Here is a 19,928-nt window from a genome sequence, read left to right on the forward strand (position 1 = left end):
AAGTAGAAAAATGTAAAAATGTTGAAAAGTATTATTCAATAGTGATTAAAGGAATAAAATAAATGATTTCAGTCGAAATCCCAGCCTATGTTAGACAACTTTTCATTGGTTAAGTTTTTGGAAAACCCCTTCAAACTCAACCAATCAAAAGACGCCTACTGGAAAACCTTGTTATTATGAGACTTCCAGTTTTGAGGAAACACGTGTATATTTACAACTATGGATAGTCAGAAGAAAATCAAGAAAGTTATTAAACTTGTGGCAAAAAATGTCAAGGGTATGCTCAAATGTTTACAATGATTTTTTTGTACTTAATTTGTGGCTTTGAAAGACTGACTCAAGTCATATGCATCAGTCCCCATCTGCACATACTTTTAGCAGTTTAGTGATGTAGACAGGTAGAATATAATATTGTATGTGCATATCTGAAGTTAAGGTAAACCTTCAGTAGGCTTTACGTTTATTCCTATACCCCTAGATACCTGACCCCCACCCCTCAGGAATTTCCAGGGTCCATACAGTCTATGCCCTATTTCCAGATCTCCATTGCATTTTTATAGATTTTTTTTTTAGATCAATCCAATAGTTATTTTATATTCACCTTTTTCACTATCAAGGATTAAAATGAGATCTTCTGCGCAACTTTTTATATGATTGACATAATAGATACCCCTTAATAAAAATGCTCAAGATATTATATACAGTGGAGGATCCGGCACCCTAGCTCATGTTTTAATCCATGATTAGCGTTAAACTAAAACTAGTCAAAATTAAGGTACTGCAGTATTTTTTTTTTTAATTTGTAAATAATGAACAATGAAAGAAGGTATACATTTGCTATTTTTGAAGATAGCTAGATCAGACAGAGCACACCATGGATCAAACATTCTGCATAATGCATTAATTGGGGGTGGGGGATGATTTACAAGCTAGGTGTAGAGATAAGAATTCTTACTCTATTTAAGTCATAAATCAAAATCAGTTTTGGAGCAACAAATAAATGAAACTGTAACTTTAAAAATAGAAGATATGGGACAACAGATTTTAGAACGGAAGAACATGTATAGTTTGAAAAGGGGATGGTTATAAGGAGAGTAGATATGAGACTAAAAAATGACAAATTAATCCTTAAAAAAAAAACCAGCAGTTTCCCTCAGGCCATATGCTTCTAAATCTTATAGCTTCTTTTTCTTTTACACAGATATCAAAAATGTGTCAAGGAAAGATTTAAGTACAGCATTCCGATCAGCAATAAACAATCTACCAAACACTGAAGTCAGAGAAGAAATTGAATACCAGTTTGAGAGTTATCTGAATGAGCTACAAAGGTAAAGCTTTAAGTTTACATACCATTTTTAGGTCACCTGAGTAACTCAGGTGACCTATTGCTATCCGTTTTCGTCCGTCGTCGTGTGTCGTGCGTCGTGTGTTAACAATTGAACATTTTCAGCTTCTTCTCTGAAACCGCTGAACCAATTTCAACGAAATTTGGTATACAGCATCTATGGGTAAAGGGGAACAAAAATTGTGAATTTTATGGTCCCCGCCTCCCTGGGGCCTGAGGGGTGGGGCCAAAACCACTAAAATTATTGCAATCTTTAAAAATCTTCTTCTTTACTCCTGGACATCAAGCAGGCAAACTGATGGCATGAATGTAATGAGCATTGAGTCCTCTACCAAAATTGTGAAATTCATGGCCCCAGGGTCAGGGGTTCTAGTGCTAGGGCGGGGCTATATAGATTATATAGTGAAAATGCATTAATTCTTTGAAAATCTTCTTCTCTGCTCCTGGGTATTAAATAAACTAAGCAAGCACATAGTTATGATAAGAAAGAGTGCTTCTACCAAAATTGTGAATTTTATGACCCCAGGGTCAGGGGTTCTGGTGTTAGTGCGGGGCTCTATTGGTTATATAGTGAAAATGCATTTATTCTTTGAAAATCTTCTTCTCTACTTCTGGGTATTAAATAAACTAACTAAGTACATAGATATGATGAGCAAGAGTGCCTCTTCCAAATTTGTGAATTTTGTGGCCCCAGGGTCAGGGGTTCTGGTGTTAGGGTGGGGCCCTATTGATTATATAGTGAAAATGCATTAATTCTTTGAAAATCTTCTTCTCTGCTCCTGGGTATTAAATAAACTATCCAAGCACATAGTTATGATGAGCAAGAGTGCCTCTTCCAAAATTGTGAATTTTATGACCCCAGGGTCAGGGGTTCTGGTATTAGGGCGGGGCTCTATTGGTTATATAGTGAAAATGCATTTATTCTTTGAAAATCTTCTTCTCTACTTCTGGGTATTAAATAATCTAACTAAGTACATAGATATGATGAGCAAGAGTGCCTCTTCCAAATTTGTGAATTTTGTGGCCCCAGGGTCAGGGGTTCTGGTGTTAGGGTGGGGCCCTATTGATTATATAGTGAAAATGCATTAATTCTTTGAAAATCTTCTTCTCTGCTCCTGGGTATTAAATAAACTATCCAAGCACATAGTTATGATGAGCAAGAGTGCCTCTTCCAAAATTGTGAATTTTATGACCCCAGGGTCAGGGGTTCTGGTGCTAGGGCGGGGCTCTATTGGTTTTATAGTGAAAATGCATTTATTCTTTGAAAATCTTTCCTTTGCTCCTGGGTTTTATGCCAATGATCCAAGTATATATATTTATGATGAAGAAAGTTGCATCTAGCAAAATTGTTTTTTTATGCCCCCCCCCCTTGGGTTGGGGGTGAGGGGGGGTACAAAGTCTGAAAATAAATTAATGCTTTGAAATCTGCTCTTTGGTATTAATCAACCATTTTATGATAAAATTTGCACAATTTTGAAATATGTGGCCCCAGGTTCAGTGGTTCCTTTGGGATGAGGTGCACAACTGGTTATAAAGTGGAAGTGCATTTTCTCTTATGTTACTCTGATCTTCCTCTGGATATTACGTATTACAAATAGAGTAAGCATGCTAAGTCTTTAATTATGATAAGCAATGGTGCCTCTTTCAAAATTGTGAATTGTGAATTTCATGGCCTCTGGTTAAAGACACGAACCAAATTTAATTGTTTGAAAGTTGTTGCACAATACTCAGGTGACCTATAAGGCCCGTGGGCCTCTTGTTATATTACAATATAGATAGTTTTCAGTAGACCCACATTAACATCCCAATTATTTCCCATTGGCCGCCATCTTGGCAATCAACCAGGTAATTTTCCCTCTTTGTCCTACCAAATATAAGAGGGTGTAGCAGAAATATTTTTGGGAAAATCTTTATGGAATAAAAATTATGAAATAAAGGAGGCTCTAAAAATGTATATTTTTCAGAAAAACAATGCTTCCCAGCTCACAATTGCCAGTACAAAAAGTTAAAGTCGGTTGAATTATGAAGGAATATGAGCATGTTGACCCCTAATATGGCAGCCAACAGGAAATATTAAACTCTTGTTAATTTGGGTCTACTGAAAACTATCTATTGCTTAACAGTGTGAAGGTCTGGCCATATCATTCAATGTGGCCAGATAATGAACTTAGTAGAAACTTGATGCCAGTGAACTCTTCTGAATGATGTGTATATAAAAAAGGACTATTAGAATAGATTCCTGGTTTTGTAATTTTAAAAGGGGTGGAGGGGGGTATCAAACAGGTTCTACCACTGTGGGCATATAGCACAGTCAGTAGAGTATGAAGGTTCAGGTTTGAGTCCTTTTAAATCCTGGTTTTAGTTCAGTGCACTTTTCCCCCTTTTTTTTGTAGAAACTGACTTTTTTAAGCTTCTCAGCAGGTGCATGTATCTCCCATGTACTAATAGATGAAATAGAATTTGAAAATCCTCATAAATTTAAAAAATAGACACAAATTAATAACAGGGGGATCAGATTAGAACTAGCAAAGACCAATTCCCATGAGATTGTCTATTGCCATGTGATTGTTTTTCTTAATTTTGCATAAAATACTTTTATTATAGAAGAGTGTCAAAAGCACAAAAGAAAGATGATGATGTCAGCAAAAGCAGCAAAACTTACCACATCCTGAAAACAGAAGGAACATGGAAGGCACCAAAGGGAATGTCAAGTGAAGAAGAAAAGAAAATAAGTGAGTAATGTAGTTATGGGGATGACTATACCCTTGTTCTAAACATATACACTATTGGTATTCCACAGCAGTTATCAACTGAAAAAAAAATAAGATGCACTTTTGCCAAAGAATTTAAATTTTGTTTTAAAATTCTTTTATTAAATGCTTATGTAAACCTTGGTTGTATATTGAAATAAAACAACAGGTTTCAAAGTTCAGCAGGTTATATTATTTCAAGTCCAATTCATTTCACATATGGTAATCAAGACAATTATTTATGGCCCAAAATTATGGAATTTAAGCTCTCAAATTATCTGGTAAATTTATCTAAGTGCTGTGCTGTTCATGACTGAAAATCCAAGGTCCAACAAAGTAAATTAAATATAGACACAACCTGCTGGTACCACAGCACTGGACAAAAGTGACCAACACCCCCAATAGATTCAAAAACCTGTCTATGGTCACTAGTCATGTGATATTACTAAACCAATCGCTCAATAGAGTTTTGGCGGGAAAATAATTAATTTAACAAAATTGTAAAATAAATCAACACAAACACTTTTAATAACTTTGTAATTTTATATATTTGTAAAACTTTTATTTATCTACCTATATTTCATAATCATAAACGCAAAAAAAATAAAAACACAATTTTAAAGTTATATACACAAAATTCTGCTATGCTACATCCTCCCCCTGGCTATGAAATGATGTCCCATCATTTTACAATGGAATCAACCACTTTCTGTATCAAAGCCGGAGAAGTAGCTTTCAAAACATCCGAGCAGATTAAGTTCGTAATTAACTGCGATTTAATGATGTAATGCTGTAATGGTTAGGGCCGTGGATATCGGCCTGGATAGCTCAGTAGGTAGAGCACCTGACTAGAGATACAGGGGTCCCGGGTTCGATTCCCGGTCCAGCCATGCATTTTCTCCTTTCCTGTTACAGATTTGGTGCCGTTGACCACCCCTGGAATTGCAGGTGAAAGTCCTGCCAGGGGCAATAAGAACTTGGGTTGTGTCTTCGAGGGCGAAGACCATTTAAGGAGGGAGGAATGTAATGGTTAGGGCCGTGGATATCGGCCTGGATAGCTCAGTAGGTAGAGCACCTGACTAGAGATACAGGGGTCCCGGGTTCGATTCCCAGTCCAGCCATGCATTTTCTCCTTTCCTGTTACACTTATATGAAGCAAGTTTTCCAAACTTTGGTGTCTTTTCTCCCAGAAATCTCGGTGTGTACCTCTCACCATCGTTTTGATCTTTAATTAACAGGAAGTTGGATCATCAGCCAGAAGTTAAGAAAAGGATTGGGTATTAAAGATGACCTACCACTATTTCAGGTTTGTTGGAATAATGTTTTGATATAATATATGATATTAAAAGTTCAAGCAATTTGATAAGAACAAAGAGTAGATCTTTACTTTTTACATGGATTTTTGGTTACTTAATAAATAAAAATTACTGCTCTATTAAAACTTTTCTTTTCATTTTCATTGGCTTTGCTTGTCAGTTTTCTTTATAGCACCCCTGCTCCGTTAAAAAGAAAAGTTTCTTCATGCATTTTTTAGCCTTATCAAGATGACAAAAAAGTTCTTATGAAGCTAGGCTGCACTTCCTTTCTGCTTCCAAGCCTGAAAAACATTATGAATGTTTACATGGGGTAAGTCTAGACAATTATACTTTTAAAGTAACTGCAAGGTAAAATTCAAGAGAAAAAAATAGGACTGCATGGGTATGGGCCAGAGATTTCATATTGTATGTAATATATTGCGATGTTTTTAATTGTATAGTGATATGAATTACAGTTTTCATTTAAAATATTGTATTACAATATTTTAAATGAAAATAAAACTAAAAAGAAAAAAAAAGGCATTTTCTTCTTATATTAACTTTAATTCATATGTACATAACTATGATAAGTAACCAAAAGAAAAACGCAGCACAGTTAAGGTTACAAAAAGGAGGCGGAGCCTAATTTGCACGGGAAAACTTGACTATGACATCATACACAATATACGTCATACAACATTTCTTTAAAATACCACAAAGTGAGTTTATCTGCTAATTTAACCAGTAAGAAATCATCAAACTACATAAAAACTTACTTCAGCGTGTTGTTTTGTCGTTAGTTAAATCCCACATAACAAGTTATAAACAAGTCACTGATTGCAATACACTTGTCAATATGACGTCATTTCTTACAACGTGACGTAGTTTGTATGCAGTGAGAGACAGATCAAGTAATATTTTCTCAACAAAATATGTATTCTCTAATTAAATAAAATATTATTTACAGATATTCTATGGGCCAATAACTTGAATTGAATGTCTTCTTCACTCTTTTAATAATATATTTTCTGTACATTACGTATTTAATTGACACTGCCGTATATTTGTATGCAAGTACATCGGAGGGTAATGTGGGGTGTCTTAATAAATTGATCTAGTGCAAGGGCATACACTCTATGGATCAAAGTAAGCTTTTACATTTCAACTATAGAACTATTAAAGTATCTGAAAAGTGCTGCGATCCTGATGAAATCTTAAAAACAATTTAATTATATCAATATTTCATGCCGCTGACCAGCAAAAAATATAGCATTCGGTCATACAAGTATAATTTTAATAATAAAATTGCAGAATTTAGACAGGATCGCAGCACTTTTTAGAAACTACAATGCATGTTGAAAATATCTATATACTGAACTTGGAAATTTAACTTGGTTATGCCCTTGCACTAGTGATATTTATATGGAACATCAATACTTCAAGTCAATGTGCAAAAATCGCCTGACTGCTGCATCACGTGACTAGTCTAAATATAAAATATAATCGTCCTCTATATGTAGTTATTAATCATAATTACAATTATCCGATATAAATAATGTACTAAAAATAATCGCTATCCCAATTACGAATACATTTTTAAATACAAAATTTAGTCGATATTTCCATTGCGCACCTTAACTGTACTGCGAAAAAACTTGTTGATTTTCTTTTAAGTTATGCTCTGAAATACACCAATCAAACAGCTTCTATCTAACTGTTTTGCCTCATAACAAAGTTAGCAAACCTTTCTAACATTTATTTTTATATTTAATGATAAAATTCCTTACTCTAAGAATTTTGCCTGTATATTGATATTACAAAAATGTACTGCAAAACGATATTTTTTTCATTGTATTGCAATATACCGAAATAACGATATTTTTGCCCAGCCCTAGAAAAAAACACTATTTTTATTTTTAAGTGCAAATGGGGTGGGATTTTATTTGAGATGGTGTTCCGTGATTTTTACATGATTCCTTTTTTCAGAGATTGCCAAGCAGATGTGGAAAGAGCATTGCAAACAAACAATGTTCCAAGGTAATGTGTAAAAAATAATACCATTACTAAAAATTTGAGGAGAAAAAAAACAATGGTCCTAGAATAGAACTCAATCTCTGATTTCGAGATCTACCTCTTATTGTTGATGATTGATTGTTTTGATTATCTAGCTGACTGTCATAATTACAAGCTTTAACTTTACAAACATGGAATTTCAGAATTCAGCAGTTGGCTGATTTTATGGAAGAGTGTTTAAAGTGGTTTGGCATGAAATACAGAGACATTAAGGTATGCAATGAGACAAAATTTGCAAAAATGAAGTCAATGAATGTAATTTTTTATAAAAATTAAACTTTAATCCCTTAAGGGGCAATATCCCTCTGCTCCAAATTTTACGACTTTTTTTTTTAAAATCCAAACATTGATTTTCAGCAACAACTATAGCATTAAATTCAAATGGAAAATAGTTTGAAGTATGAAGCGTTGCTCACTTTTTCAGAAATGAATAATATGTCAAATCATGATGTGAAGAAAATTTGATATGGTAAATAGAAAGATCAATTAATATTTTTTATCTCACAATTAAATTGGATTTATGATGTATATATAATAGGGATGTCAAGGAGTACCCGGTTAACCGGGTACTCGATCGAACGTCCGAGTATCGAATACTAAAATTGGTACTCGGTTACTCGGATGTATATTACAAATACTATATTTTTGAATGTTTCTAAGCTAATTTATTAATGCATTAAAACATCGGTTTTAAAACGTAAAATGTTTATTGCATTTGTACATACAGTAATTAGGGTTTTCTACACCTCTAAATGACCGTTATCGCCCGTGGCAGTGTTTATACAGTAATTATCGTGACCATACACCTGCTACCTGGTTTTTCTCACCTTCGACTGACTTCTACCCTTATTTTTTGTTTGCTTTAATTAATTTGTTTTCACTGCACATCGTTTTAATAAGGTCTAATGTGTTTAAATAAATTAAATAATTTTGTCAATTCTCCAAGAAGCAGTAAATTCTCGGGAAAAATTACACGTGCGAATGCATTGTTGATATGGTTGTGTTTGATTACATGCCAATTAATTCAAATGGTTGATGGCAAAGGTTTAAAAAAAAAACTGATGTCCATCGTTGCATCAAATTACAACATATTGTCCTTTAATACTATAAAATAAAGGATCGAAAACATGTACGAAGATCGGAAATCTGCTCTGTTATAGGAGAATTTGATAAGTCGATACTGTAGCTCTGACGACTGATCACTTGGAAGTCAAACGCAACCAAAGAGTTACATTACAATTACGGAGCAGATTATTATTGAAAAAAAACCCACTGTGAACCATTTATGATTTTATTCCTTGTGTTAATCTGATAAATAAATTGATCTTTAAAAAATGTTATATTAAATTTCGTCGGGCATGATGCGCTCATAATTATTACATCAGATTTACGGGTAAATCTCCCATCGGAGCATGTGGTTTTATTTCTACAAGAGTTTACAATGTTTTACAGTTATCAATGTTACTTGTTCATATTTATTTACAATTTTACCGAGTACCCGGGTACTCGATCGGAAAAAAGTCAGAGTAACCGAGTATTAAAATCGACCGATTTGACATCCCTAATATATAAAAATAATATTTACTCTCATACCTATCTAATTCCCATTAGAAAACACACTGAAGCATTGCTTTTTAGCTCACCTCAACGAAATTGGGGGAGCTTATGTAATACCCTCGGCGTCGGCGTCCCGGGTTAAGGTTAAGTTTTTTTGAGCAGTTTTCTTTTTAAGTACTTCTATGTCCTATATTGATTAGACATGCATGGAAGATGTTTCTAGTGTGTTTCATTGTACCAGTCAAAGTTTCAGATGCTGCAATTTCAGCAAAGGAATGACCAGGTTAATGTTTTTGGAGCAGGTTAACATTTTTGGTGCAGTTTTTGGTGTGGGTTTCATTTCCAAGTAACTATAAGCCCTATGTTGACCAAACTTGCATGGATGATACATCTAAGGATGCATACTACAGGGATTGCTTCGGATGCTGAATCTGACCTACATTTTCCGGTTGAGTGAACAGGTTAAAGTTTTCGGTGTAGGTTTCATTTCCAAGTAACTATAAGCCCTATGTTGACCAAACTTGCATGGATGATACATCTAAGGATGCATACTACCGGGCTTGCTTCGGATGCTGAATCTGACCTACATTTTCCGGTTGAGTGAACAGGTTAAAGTTTTTGGTGCAGGTTTCATTTCCAAGTAACTATAAGCCCTATGTTGACCAAACTTGCATGGATGATACATCTAAGGATGCATACTACCGGGCTTGCTTCGGATGCTGAATCTGACCTACATTTTCCAGTTGAGTGAACAGGTTAAAGTTTTTGGTGCAGGTTTCATTTCCAAGTAACTATAAGCCCTATGTGGCCAAACTTGCATGGATGATACATCTAAGGATGCATACTACCGGGCTTGCTTCGGATGCTGAATCTGACCATTTTCCAGTTGAGCGATCAGGTTAATGTTTTTGGTGCAGGTTTCATTTGCAAGTAACTTTAAGCCCTATGTTGACCAAACTTGCATGGATGATACATCTAAGGATGCACACTACCAGGCTTGCTTCGGATGCTGAATCTGACCTACATTTTCCGGTTGAGTGAATAGTTAAAAGTTTTTGGTGCAGGTTTCATTTCCAAGGAACTATGAGTTCTTTAATGACCAGTCTTGCATAGATGATACATCGAAGGATGCATACTTCCAGGCTTGCTTCGGATGCTGAATCTGACCTACTTTTTGTGGATGAGTGAAAATGTTAGTTTTGATGCATGTTTCATTTCCAATAAACTATGAGCCCTATAATGAGCAAACTTGCATGGATGATACATCTAAGGATGCACACTAATGGACTTGCTTCGGATGCTGAATTGGACATACATTTTTCAGATAATAGACAAGGTAAAAGTTATGGTTGCAGGTCTATTACCAAAAACTATAAGGCTTATATAACATTGTATAAACCAAACTTGCACAAATGCTGCATCAAGAGATGAAAACTCTCAAATTTGCTTCAGATGCTGGATTTTCATTACATTTGCATGAAGAAGAAGTAGTTTAAATTTTTTATGTAGGTCTATTTCAAAGTATCAGATCAAAATTGCTTTTAAAAATATTTCATTTTTGGAATGTATACTTTTTGTTGGTTAATTGTGTGACTTTGCCTTACTTAAAGACAACATTCGTTGAGGTGAGCTCTGTAATCTCGGATTACCTATGTTTAAATCAGAATATCAAATTGTTTACTGTGCATGTAATATTACACGCATCCATAAACAAGAGTTATCGTTCCATTATCGCCCTTGAAAATATTTTTTAATGAAACAAAATATTAATTAAATGTTTATAAACAATTCTGCATCTGAAATTTCTGTACAATTAAATGACTTATACGTTAAGAGATAGAGATTTCTCAATTTACACGGTTTAAAGGAACCGAGTATAAATGTTTTAGGTAAACTATTATAAATAATTACCGTAATAAATATACTAGCAATAGAAACTAGAAATCAACATCTGTACGATAGAATAGGTTTGATTGAGTTGACTTCAAAATGGTCCGTATGAATGAAATTTGTAGACTCTAGCATGACAAATCACTGAATATAATGACAAAATGTCTGCAGAAAGTTATCTCTCTTATCAGAAGAGTTATCTCTATTATCAGAAGGATATTCCACCTTAATTATGTTCCCCAAACGAAGTTGGGGAACATTGTTTTTACTCTGTTTCTTCTTATTATTTTTCTTCTTCCTGGGTACTTATTTGTCCGCGAATGATCTTGTAAACTGTTTATCTGATGTAAGTAAAATCTTTTTAGGGTAAGTAGACATGTTATGTAGATTTGCGGAATCAAGGTCATTTTGCGCGCACGTGCAACATGTAAAATGACCAATATAATTGATATAGCCGTAACTTTTTTATTTTCTGATGAAATGTGTTGAAACTCAGAATATAAGAATATATTAGTATTATAGACAAGAGGACATGGTCAAATTATCATGAACTCACGTGCATGCACGTGCGCTTCGCTCTGACTGGCTGAAACAAAAATCTCAATATCTTATTCGTTTTTTGACGAAATACTTTGAAATTTCAAATATACGAGGGGTGTTAGAAAAGTTCGCGGACAAGTTCTATTGTGAGCGCGCTATTTCCACGAAACCGGTCAAACTTTCCAGATAAAATATCAACCTATTTTCCAATAAATATACAAAAATTTGGTGCTCTCCGGTGATCATTGAAAAATAAACGGCTTCTTTATTTTGATAAATCTTGCTTCACGGAGCATGCTCCATTTTGGCACGTTTACATTACAAAGACTCTTTATTAAAATTAAAAATTGCACAATTGTAGCGCAAAGAGATTTATGATATTTTACCTATCGCTAAAGTATTCATGAAACGTCACTTGGAGAAATTTTGAATTAAATTGGAGGGTATATGACTGTTTTATAGCCATTTATAAATGATCAACACGTAAAAATACAGCCAAAAATCGGAATGTCATTGAGCGTCATGGAGCACTGCACTACGTAGAAATTATGTGTGTAGACAGTAAAATGTCTAAAAAGAGATTAAAATTTTCAAGATGCTGCCGAATATTTCCTACACACACAAAGGACAAAAGTTTTCAAATGATTGTGACTTCATATAAATGGAAGGATTAACATTTTGAATGATTAACTCCATCGATACTTCAATACCCTCTTATCGCATGGACGTTGTGCCTATATGGTTTTGCAGTTTTCAAACCTGATCAATTTACTGCATAGACGTTTTTAAAGATCTCGAAAATATCCGAATCAATACAATCCGAATTAGTATAAAAGACATTATAGTAGAAAGGTAACATGTCTTGATATGGATGTTCAATTTTAAAGTAGAAAAAGATAGGAAAAATTTGAAGAAAGGAAAGATTTATAGAACTGCGACAAAGTATAACGGATTGAAATCTGGTTGTCACGTCGCCTTACGTCAAGGGATTGCTCCGTGAATCCTATGACATAATAGTAAAAATCGTTGTAAATTTTCAAGATTTTAGTAAATGGACCTGATTTTTTACATACTAATAAATAAAATGTAGGAATTTATTCAGACATAGGTCATACTTCACAGTACACAATAGATTTTCCGTAATTCAATGTGTCCGCGAACTTTTCTAACAACCCTCGTAGTCATGCATTAAAATATCCTACGATATGATATAAAATAATTTTCATGAAATAATGCGCATGCATGTGCGCTGCAATCTGATTGGCTAAAACTTTAAATGCCTATAACTTCTTTGGTTTTCAGCCAAACAGGATGGGATTTAGGACATAGATAGTCTTAATGGACCCCTAGAAGAGGGTATGGTCATCATGCACATGCATGCACGTGTGTGCACGTGCAATACGTATAATTACAAATGCCCTTGATTTAGCGTATTTTCGAATACTTTTTGATTAAATGTCTAGATATTAAGTACATTATAATAAATTAATAGTGTAGATACAATGATATGGTCATTCCGCATATGCATGCAAGTGTGCGCACGTGCAATGCAAAAATTTGCTATATACTTGGTATAATTTAGGAAAAACGTTGTTAAAGTTCCAGATGCATAGGGTTTAAGTTATTTGATGAGGCTTAGAGGGAATGAGGCACCAAAATGAAGTTGGGAAGCGTTTGGGGAACATCTGTAATGGTTCCCGTTACAATTAGCACTAGTTACTTTCTTGACAATATTGAATTTTCCGAATTGCAGGACAAGAAGGAGAAATCCCAGCCAACATATGGAGATATCATGGCCTGTTTCTGTTCTATGTACATGGACATGAAAACAGTTCTATCAAGGTTTAAAATTCTTCAATACCAGATTAGAGTTTTTGTTTAAAAATTTTTTTAATTAAAAAAGCAATAAAATTATATGTAATACATTTTATTCTTCCTAAAGATGGGTAATAAGGGGAAGGGGTCAAGTTTATTTACATTTTAAAAATGGTCAAATGCTTAAGTAAAAAAAAAAAAGATCTATTGCAATTAACCATCAGAGAATTTTACCTATGTGAAGTAAAAGGTTTACAAGTTCCTACTAACAGAAATTTTGTTTTCAACAGAAATTTAGAAAAGAAGGAGAAGAAAAAGATGGCAAGAAATCTCTGTGGATTTGTGAGTTTTCTGGTTCCTGATGAGGTCAAAGTGGATGTATTAATACAGATGACAGAATTCACATCTGAAGATGGAAAGTTCATAAAGCCATTTGTAGAGTAAGTTTGAAATTATATTGTGTGCATTTATGTGCATTTATGGCTTTCATTAACAGCCCTCTTCCCATTATTGTTTTACCTCTATATTACTGTAAAGTGTATATTGATACAAAGCAGATAAAATGCCATTGGTTTATTGATGCAACTTCTTCAAATTCTTATCATCAATATCCAATTGCACTATTTTCAGCATAATATCAAACAGCATCAAAGTTTTAGTCCTATTTTAAATGAACTGGAAGAGCATCTTTGATAAAGCACTGTCAATGTACATGTAAATATATTTTGCTCTGCAGTCTTTTTTTTTTTTTTGCACATGTGTAATTTGCATGTTTCATTTTATGGTTTTCACTTACTCATTATTTTATGTTTTAGAAAATATTTAAAGGACCCCAAAATTGAAGGAGACTGTAAAGCCTATCTCAAACACATGCTCTGCATTGTTCTGCTGAGTAAGAAATTGCCTGATGTCATACAGGAATACAAACTGGTAATGCTAATAATGATATAGATGATTTAAATAGATACATGAAAGTTAATTCTTTCATCTCACAACAGTGTCTTATTTGATTTCATGGTTGACAAATTGTTTATTTGAAATTTTACAATTGGTGGAAGACAGGAATTCCTGAGTCTCCTCATACTATGAAACCAATCAAACCACTTCAAAAAATGATTTCTCAGATATTAATCTAGATATTGAGTTACATGTTCATACTCATATTTACAGTTCTATAAATATGATTTTTAGGCTGCGCAAAGAATCCCAGCTCCTAGTGAGTTCATGTCCTGGATCTCGACAGAAAGCCCAGCACTGATGGATTCCATACCAACAGACAGGAAGTTTGTCGGCAGCCATATCACAAGATTTCTTCTGGAGGATTTAGATGAAGATCTTGCAGAGCAATTTTTAGACGTAAGCAATGATTGTTTAAATTTGAAAATAGCTGAAGAGAGGCTTTTTACAACAGGATGCTGAGTGGTTTGAACTTGGTTCTGTGAGCTTTGTACTTTAAAATATATCGACACCATCTTTAAATTGTTTTAATAAAGATATTAATGTATTTCAATATACATGAACTTATACAAAATGGTACATGTAGGTTTTCAATTGTTTTTTAGGTGTTAGTCATTAGAGGTGATGAAGAGACCGACACTTCAGAGGAAGTAAGTACACAGGTAAAAAAAAAAAAAAGATCTGATAAAATAAAAAGATAAACTTGCTTTCTGAGAATTTCCATTTATTTGGGAATTTTAATGTATCAGAATTTTTTTCACATAATAAATGGTGTTCTGAATTTTTCCTTAGTTTACAGTCATGATAATTATACTAAGAAGTCTTGCTTTGTCCTAACATATTATTTAAACTCTTTCTTGTTCATCACCTTGGAAAACTTTTTTTCAGCATAAAGTAGTTTTAAAAAATTGAAAGAATTCATTTTATAGGTGGATTTTAGTTGCTGTTATGCAATATACATGTACACTTGTGTTAATCAAAGATGATATGAATTGATCTTTACCTCTCTGTACAGACTCCAGATGTGGTGCTGGTAGAAGACACTGAGACAAAGAATGAACCCAGTAGTTCCACCCTACCTGTCGATTTCTTCTTCATTGATAAAGGCAAACCAAAGGTAAACCATGGAATGCACAGCTGTTATTTATGCTAATCGAAAAATTTTACTGAAATTTTTTGTGTACCTGACATAATTTTGTTCCTTTAAATTTTTTTATCGTTATATTTTCTTAATTCCAGGTAGATCCTGTTGATGTTTTAGAAGATGATGAAAAGATGGAGGATGAGATTTCGGAAGCTGATTCTGGCAAAGGTTCCAATACTGTGAGTAATTGTAAAAATACTTGTAACTAATTCAGATCCAGCTTTTTACTTTTCTGCATTTTGTGAATTTTTTTTTTGTATACTTTCAAAAAGTTGGTCAGACAAACACAAAAGATTGCAATGAATGAAAAATGCTTATAGCAGGCTCAATTACGTACATTCATTAATAAAAAGTTGGGGTGAATTTTTTTTGTACAACCAATTTACTTTTATGCAAAAAAGAATTGTGAATACATGTACTGAAGAATTTGGGGGAAAAACATTTCAAAAATGTCTTTGAATTTTTCAGCCTGTGATCCTTTCTGATAGTGAGGAAGCTGAACCTGCCGTAGTACTGGAAGATGCCCTGGAAGAAATAAGTAATGTCCTCCAGAATGCTGAAATGGAAGAATCAGAACATGAAAGTGAAAGCGAAAGTGAAAAGGAGGAGGAAGATGTAGGAATTTTAGAAACAGTGGACAATTCTCTAGACAGTGGTCAGAGAGATGTTTTCAAAGGCACAAACAAAATGGATGATGTTGAGCTTCATTCAGGTTCTTCAAGAAAAAATTCAGTGTCAGATACAGGCAAAGCAAAGATCAGAACAGAGGATGAGGAAGATGCAGCTGAGGTTAAAGAATTAGAAAATATTGAGTCACCACCAAAACCTCCAGTTACATCCCTAAGGACTCGATCAAGAAGTACATCATCAGTAAGCTCTCAAAGTTCAAAGGCAGACAAGAGGAAAAAGAATAAACCAACCAAAGGTTCAGATATTGAGGCTAACAGTTCTGAGTTCATTAAATCAAAATCACCTTCAAAGTCCATTCCATCTAAAGGAGACAAAGGGAGAGAGAAGAAAGGGGTCAGAGGGAAAAGTGATGTAGAATCTGATGAGAATAAACAGTTCAAAGGAACTAAAGAGAAGAAAATGGTCAAAGAGAGCGATGATGTAAAGTCTGATGAGAATGCAGTAGAAAGCGTGGTGTCTGACTCTTGTGATTCTGATGAGAATGAACAGTTCAAAGGAACTAAAGAGAAGAAAATGGTCAAAGAGAGAGATGATGTAAAGTCTGATGAGAATGCAGTTGAAAGCGTGGTGTCTGACTCTTGTGATTCTGATGATGAAGAAGACAATTTTAAAATTCCAAACATCATGCCAAATGATAAATCCAGAAGCATATCAAAAGTCAGAAGGGATAAGAAAGCAGAAGACTTCATGTCACCTATTATTCAAAATATCAGGGTTAAACCTATCAAGAAGAACTCTAGGAAAAGGATTCTGGTAGAGAAGGATGCTCCTAAAAGTGACACTGAAGCAGAAGGTGGGGAGGGTTTCACTTCAATAATAACACCACTGAAAAAGTCCAAGAAAACTGAGAAAGAGGGGAAGAAGGAACTCTCTACCAAGAAAGAAGAGAAGGAGGAACTTCCTATCAAGGAAGAAGATGAGAAGAAGGAACTACCTTCCAAGGAGGAAGATGATCAAAGGACTAGGAGGAGGTCAAGAAGGAAAACTACCTCAGATCTGCCATTACACAGCAAGTTGAAGGACACAAAGACCAATGCAAAGAGAAAATCATTAATGCCAGGCTTGGACTGTACACCAGAGAAGAATTCAAAGATAACTGAGTACTTTTTGAGAACACCGATTAGAACTAAAGGACGGGTGATATGTAGAGATGAAGAGACAAATTCCGAAGCATCTATACAAAGTGAATTGAGAGCTGGAGAGGGTGAAAAGAACAAGAAAACTGAAGTAGAGAAATCTGTGGGAAAAGTGAGAACAAGGAGACAGTCAGGAAAAGAAGATACTGCAAATGATCCAAAACAAAGGAAAAAGGACACTAAAAAAGCAATGGAGAGTGAAAAGATTGAAGAAGAGGAGACTGTAGGAAAAGGAAGAAGTAGGAGACAATCAGGGAAGGAAGATACTGGGAGCGATTCAAATCAAGGAAAAAAGGGCAGTAAAAAAGCTATGGATAGTGAAAAGATTGAAGAAGAGAATAATGAAGGAAGAGTGAAATCAGTGAAAACTAGGAAACAATCTGAGAAAGAAGATACTACCACTACTGCAAAGAATTCAAAAGAAGGTAAAAAGGACAGTAAAAAGGCTACAGAGAGTGAAAAAATTGAAGAAGAGGAGTTTGAAGGAAAAGTGAAATCAGTGAAAACCAGGAAACAATCTGAGAGAAAAGATACCACTACTTCTAAGGATTCAAAACAAGGAAAAAAGGACATTAAAAAAGCTACAGAGAAGAAATCTAGTGAGACAGAGCCAACAGCTAAAAAGTCACCGCAGGTACGCAGGAGAATATTAAGGAGCAGTATGATTTTTATGGGAGATCAAATAGAAATTATGGAGACTCCGTCTTCTAGTAATGATAGTGCTCCACTAGAATCCCCAAAGAAAGCTACCCGATTATCTAAGAGAATTTGATGCTGGTTTTAGATTGTCAGATGGGTCACACTGTGTTCATAACTTCGAATTGTGTTTGCATGTTAGCACTAAAGTTAACCAATATCAAGCAAGATATCCAAAATATGCATTGCATTTCATCATAATCTTTAAAAAAAAAATGAAATTCCAAGATGGTTGCAAATACACTGTAAAGTTAATGCTTAATATATGGGGGGGGGGGGGTTGAGTTGAATTTGAGAGAATCACAATGTTAATCTAGCTTTAGTCAAAAGCAACTAAGCAAAGCATCATAATTCACAAATACGTATTTTCTGAAAATTAATCAATGGAACATTAATTTTCTTATTCCTCAGTTTTATTACTCCTATCAAATAGAGTTTACATCTGTTTTTGTCCCTCTATTTCTGTTTTATAAAGGACCAAGTACTATAGATGGATGATCATGTGAAGTTTTGTTGTTTAATTGCATTGCATGTAATACCAAACTCAAAGTTTGACATATTCTAGCCAGAGTTGACATAATTTTTTGATTTGGAGATAGCTTTGATTTATATTTTCACTGATGCAAAAAATTATATTTCAACAGAGATTTATGACTGAATCCATGTACTGTAAATCACATTTTATTCGTGAGAACTTTATTTTCGTGTAATTACGCGAGACGGTATGCTCACGAAAATTTCATTCTCACGTATAATAGAATTCCTTAAGATTATATAGAGCAATGACCACAATTTGTGAAAATTTTGTCTCGCTTATAAAGAACCAATGACTATCTCGCGAAAATAAGGTGTCGCGAAAATTAAGTGATCTACAGTATATGACTTTACATTTCGGCATTTGTCATGATTTAGGATCCTAACATTGGCAGAGAAAACCCATTAAAATATTCATCTCTAAAATGAGTACAACTGCTTTATACCTGGCTTGCTTATTACAAGTTTTCAAACACAAGAATTTTGTGTGTTTAATGTAAAAAATTTACAAAATTTCCCCCAATAAATAATAGGTGGCAAATGAAAGGGACCCAGATGTACCAAGATTTTTTTAAAATTGAGGGACATATATTAACTGTTCATGCAGCTACACTAAAAGGGCATTGTGTACAAACTATTCATTTGAATTTATTTACATGTTTTACATATGTATGTCATATACAGTTTACATGTGCATGTTCTTCTTTGGGTGATCATTTGATAATATGATGCATGACTGTTTTATAATGACTTGAATTTAAGGGTATTTTGCAAGGCAAATTGTTGATATACATGATTCCTTATTGTTGAAAAACAACTTATATTTATGAAAATTTATAAAAAGATTTTGAAAGGCTTCTTGGTTGAATCTTATATGTGAAGACAGTTAAATTATTATGAGTAGTGTGACTACAGTTCTGGTTGTTTTGAAGTAGAAATGAAATTATCAGCTGGTGACCGCCAAGAAAAAAAACTTCCTGGCACATACCAGCTTCTGTGAAGAGCAGAACTGATAAAAGACAAACATAAATTATCTAAAGTCTTTTAAATATAGTAGCATACTCAGAATTTATTGCAAACCCCAATTTTCAACAGATTTGCCCAATCTTAAATGAGCAAACTATAATTTTAACGGTGACATGTTAAAGTTTTCATCACCTATTTTAAAATGTGTAAATATTGGTAAATCAGAAGACAAGAAGCAGCATGAAAGGCGCAAAAATAAGAATCTTTACGCAATGTCTTGGGTACTAAATCCAGTCGTGGCCATTGAGGTCTCAACAAATTTCTTCCGATATTTTACGGGTTTGCTTTTCTTATTGAAAAGCATGAATCAGACCGAGGGTTTCATATAAGTTTAATGTCATAAGTAGGTATTTGACATAATTCACGTTTACACATTTATTTTGGCCACCCAAATGTTTAAATGTTATTGGTCAAGAAATAAGAAAATTATAAAGATTTGTAATTTCCATGAAATATGTTGCTGCGGACAGCCCGTAAAAT

At 34.0% G+C, this 19,928-nt stretch overlaps 1 protein-coding gene across 2 annotated transcripts; it reads left to right on the forward strand.

Annotated features, from left to right (window-relative positions):
* The first annotated feature begins 169 nt into the window (after positions 1 to 169).
* LOC134263202 (dentin sialophosphoprotein-like) lies at positions 170 to 18,379 on the forward strand. Of its 2 annotated transcripts, none has more exons than XM_062745509.1 (15): positions 170 to 277; positions 1,202 to 1,328; positions 3,950 to 4,077; positions 5,334 to 5,401; positions 5,630 to 5,721; positions 7,377 to 7,427; positions 7,607 to 7,676; positions 13,204 to 13,292; positions 13,556 to 13,705; positions 14,081 to 14,195; positions 14,457 to 14,621; positions 14,828 to 14,884; positions 15,238 to 15,339; positions 15,462 to 15,545; positions 15,835 to 18,379. In XM_062745509.1, exons 1-15 carry the CDS (start codon positions 220 to 222, stop codon positions 17,962 to 17,964), a joined length of 3,486 nt encoding a protein of 1,161 aa, XP_062601493.1. In that variant the 5' UTR covers positions 170 to 219; the 3' UTR covers positions 17,965 to 18,379. The 2 variants fall into 2 exon arrangements, with proteins under 2 accessions (XP_062601493.1, XP_062601494.1); XM_062745510.1 differs by having other exon boundaries at positions 14,828 to 14,872.
* Positions 18,380 to 19,928: the final 1,549 nt, after the last annotated feature.

Source organism: Saccostrea cucullata, unplaced genomic scaffold, assembly GCF_032062105.1.
Source record: "Saccostrea cucullata isolate Sc308-1 unplaced genomic scaffold, CSIRO_AGI_Scuc_v1 ctg331, whole genome shotgun sequence".
NCBI lineage: Eukaryota > Metazoa > Mollusca > Bivalvia > Ostreida > Ostreidae > Saccostrea > Saccostrea cuccullata.

What these genes read in the sequence shown, in the direction of transcription:
- LOC134263202 (XM_062745509.1), top strand. Translation starts at nt 220, where the DNA reads ATGGATAGTCAGAAGAAAATCAAGAAAGTTATTAAACTTGTGGCAAAA. An exon ending in CAAACAAACAATGTTCCAAG is followed by an intron (nt 7,428 to 7,606) that starts GTAATGTGTAAA and finishes ATGGAATTTCAG; the next exon opens with AATTCAGCAGTTGGCTGATT. An exon ending in ATGAAAACAGTTCTATCAAG is followed by an intron (nt 13,293 to 13,555) that starts GTTTAAAATTCT and finishes TGTTTTCAACAG; the next exon opens with AAATTTAGAAAAGAAGGAGA.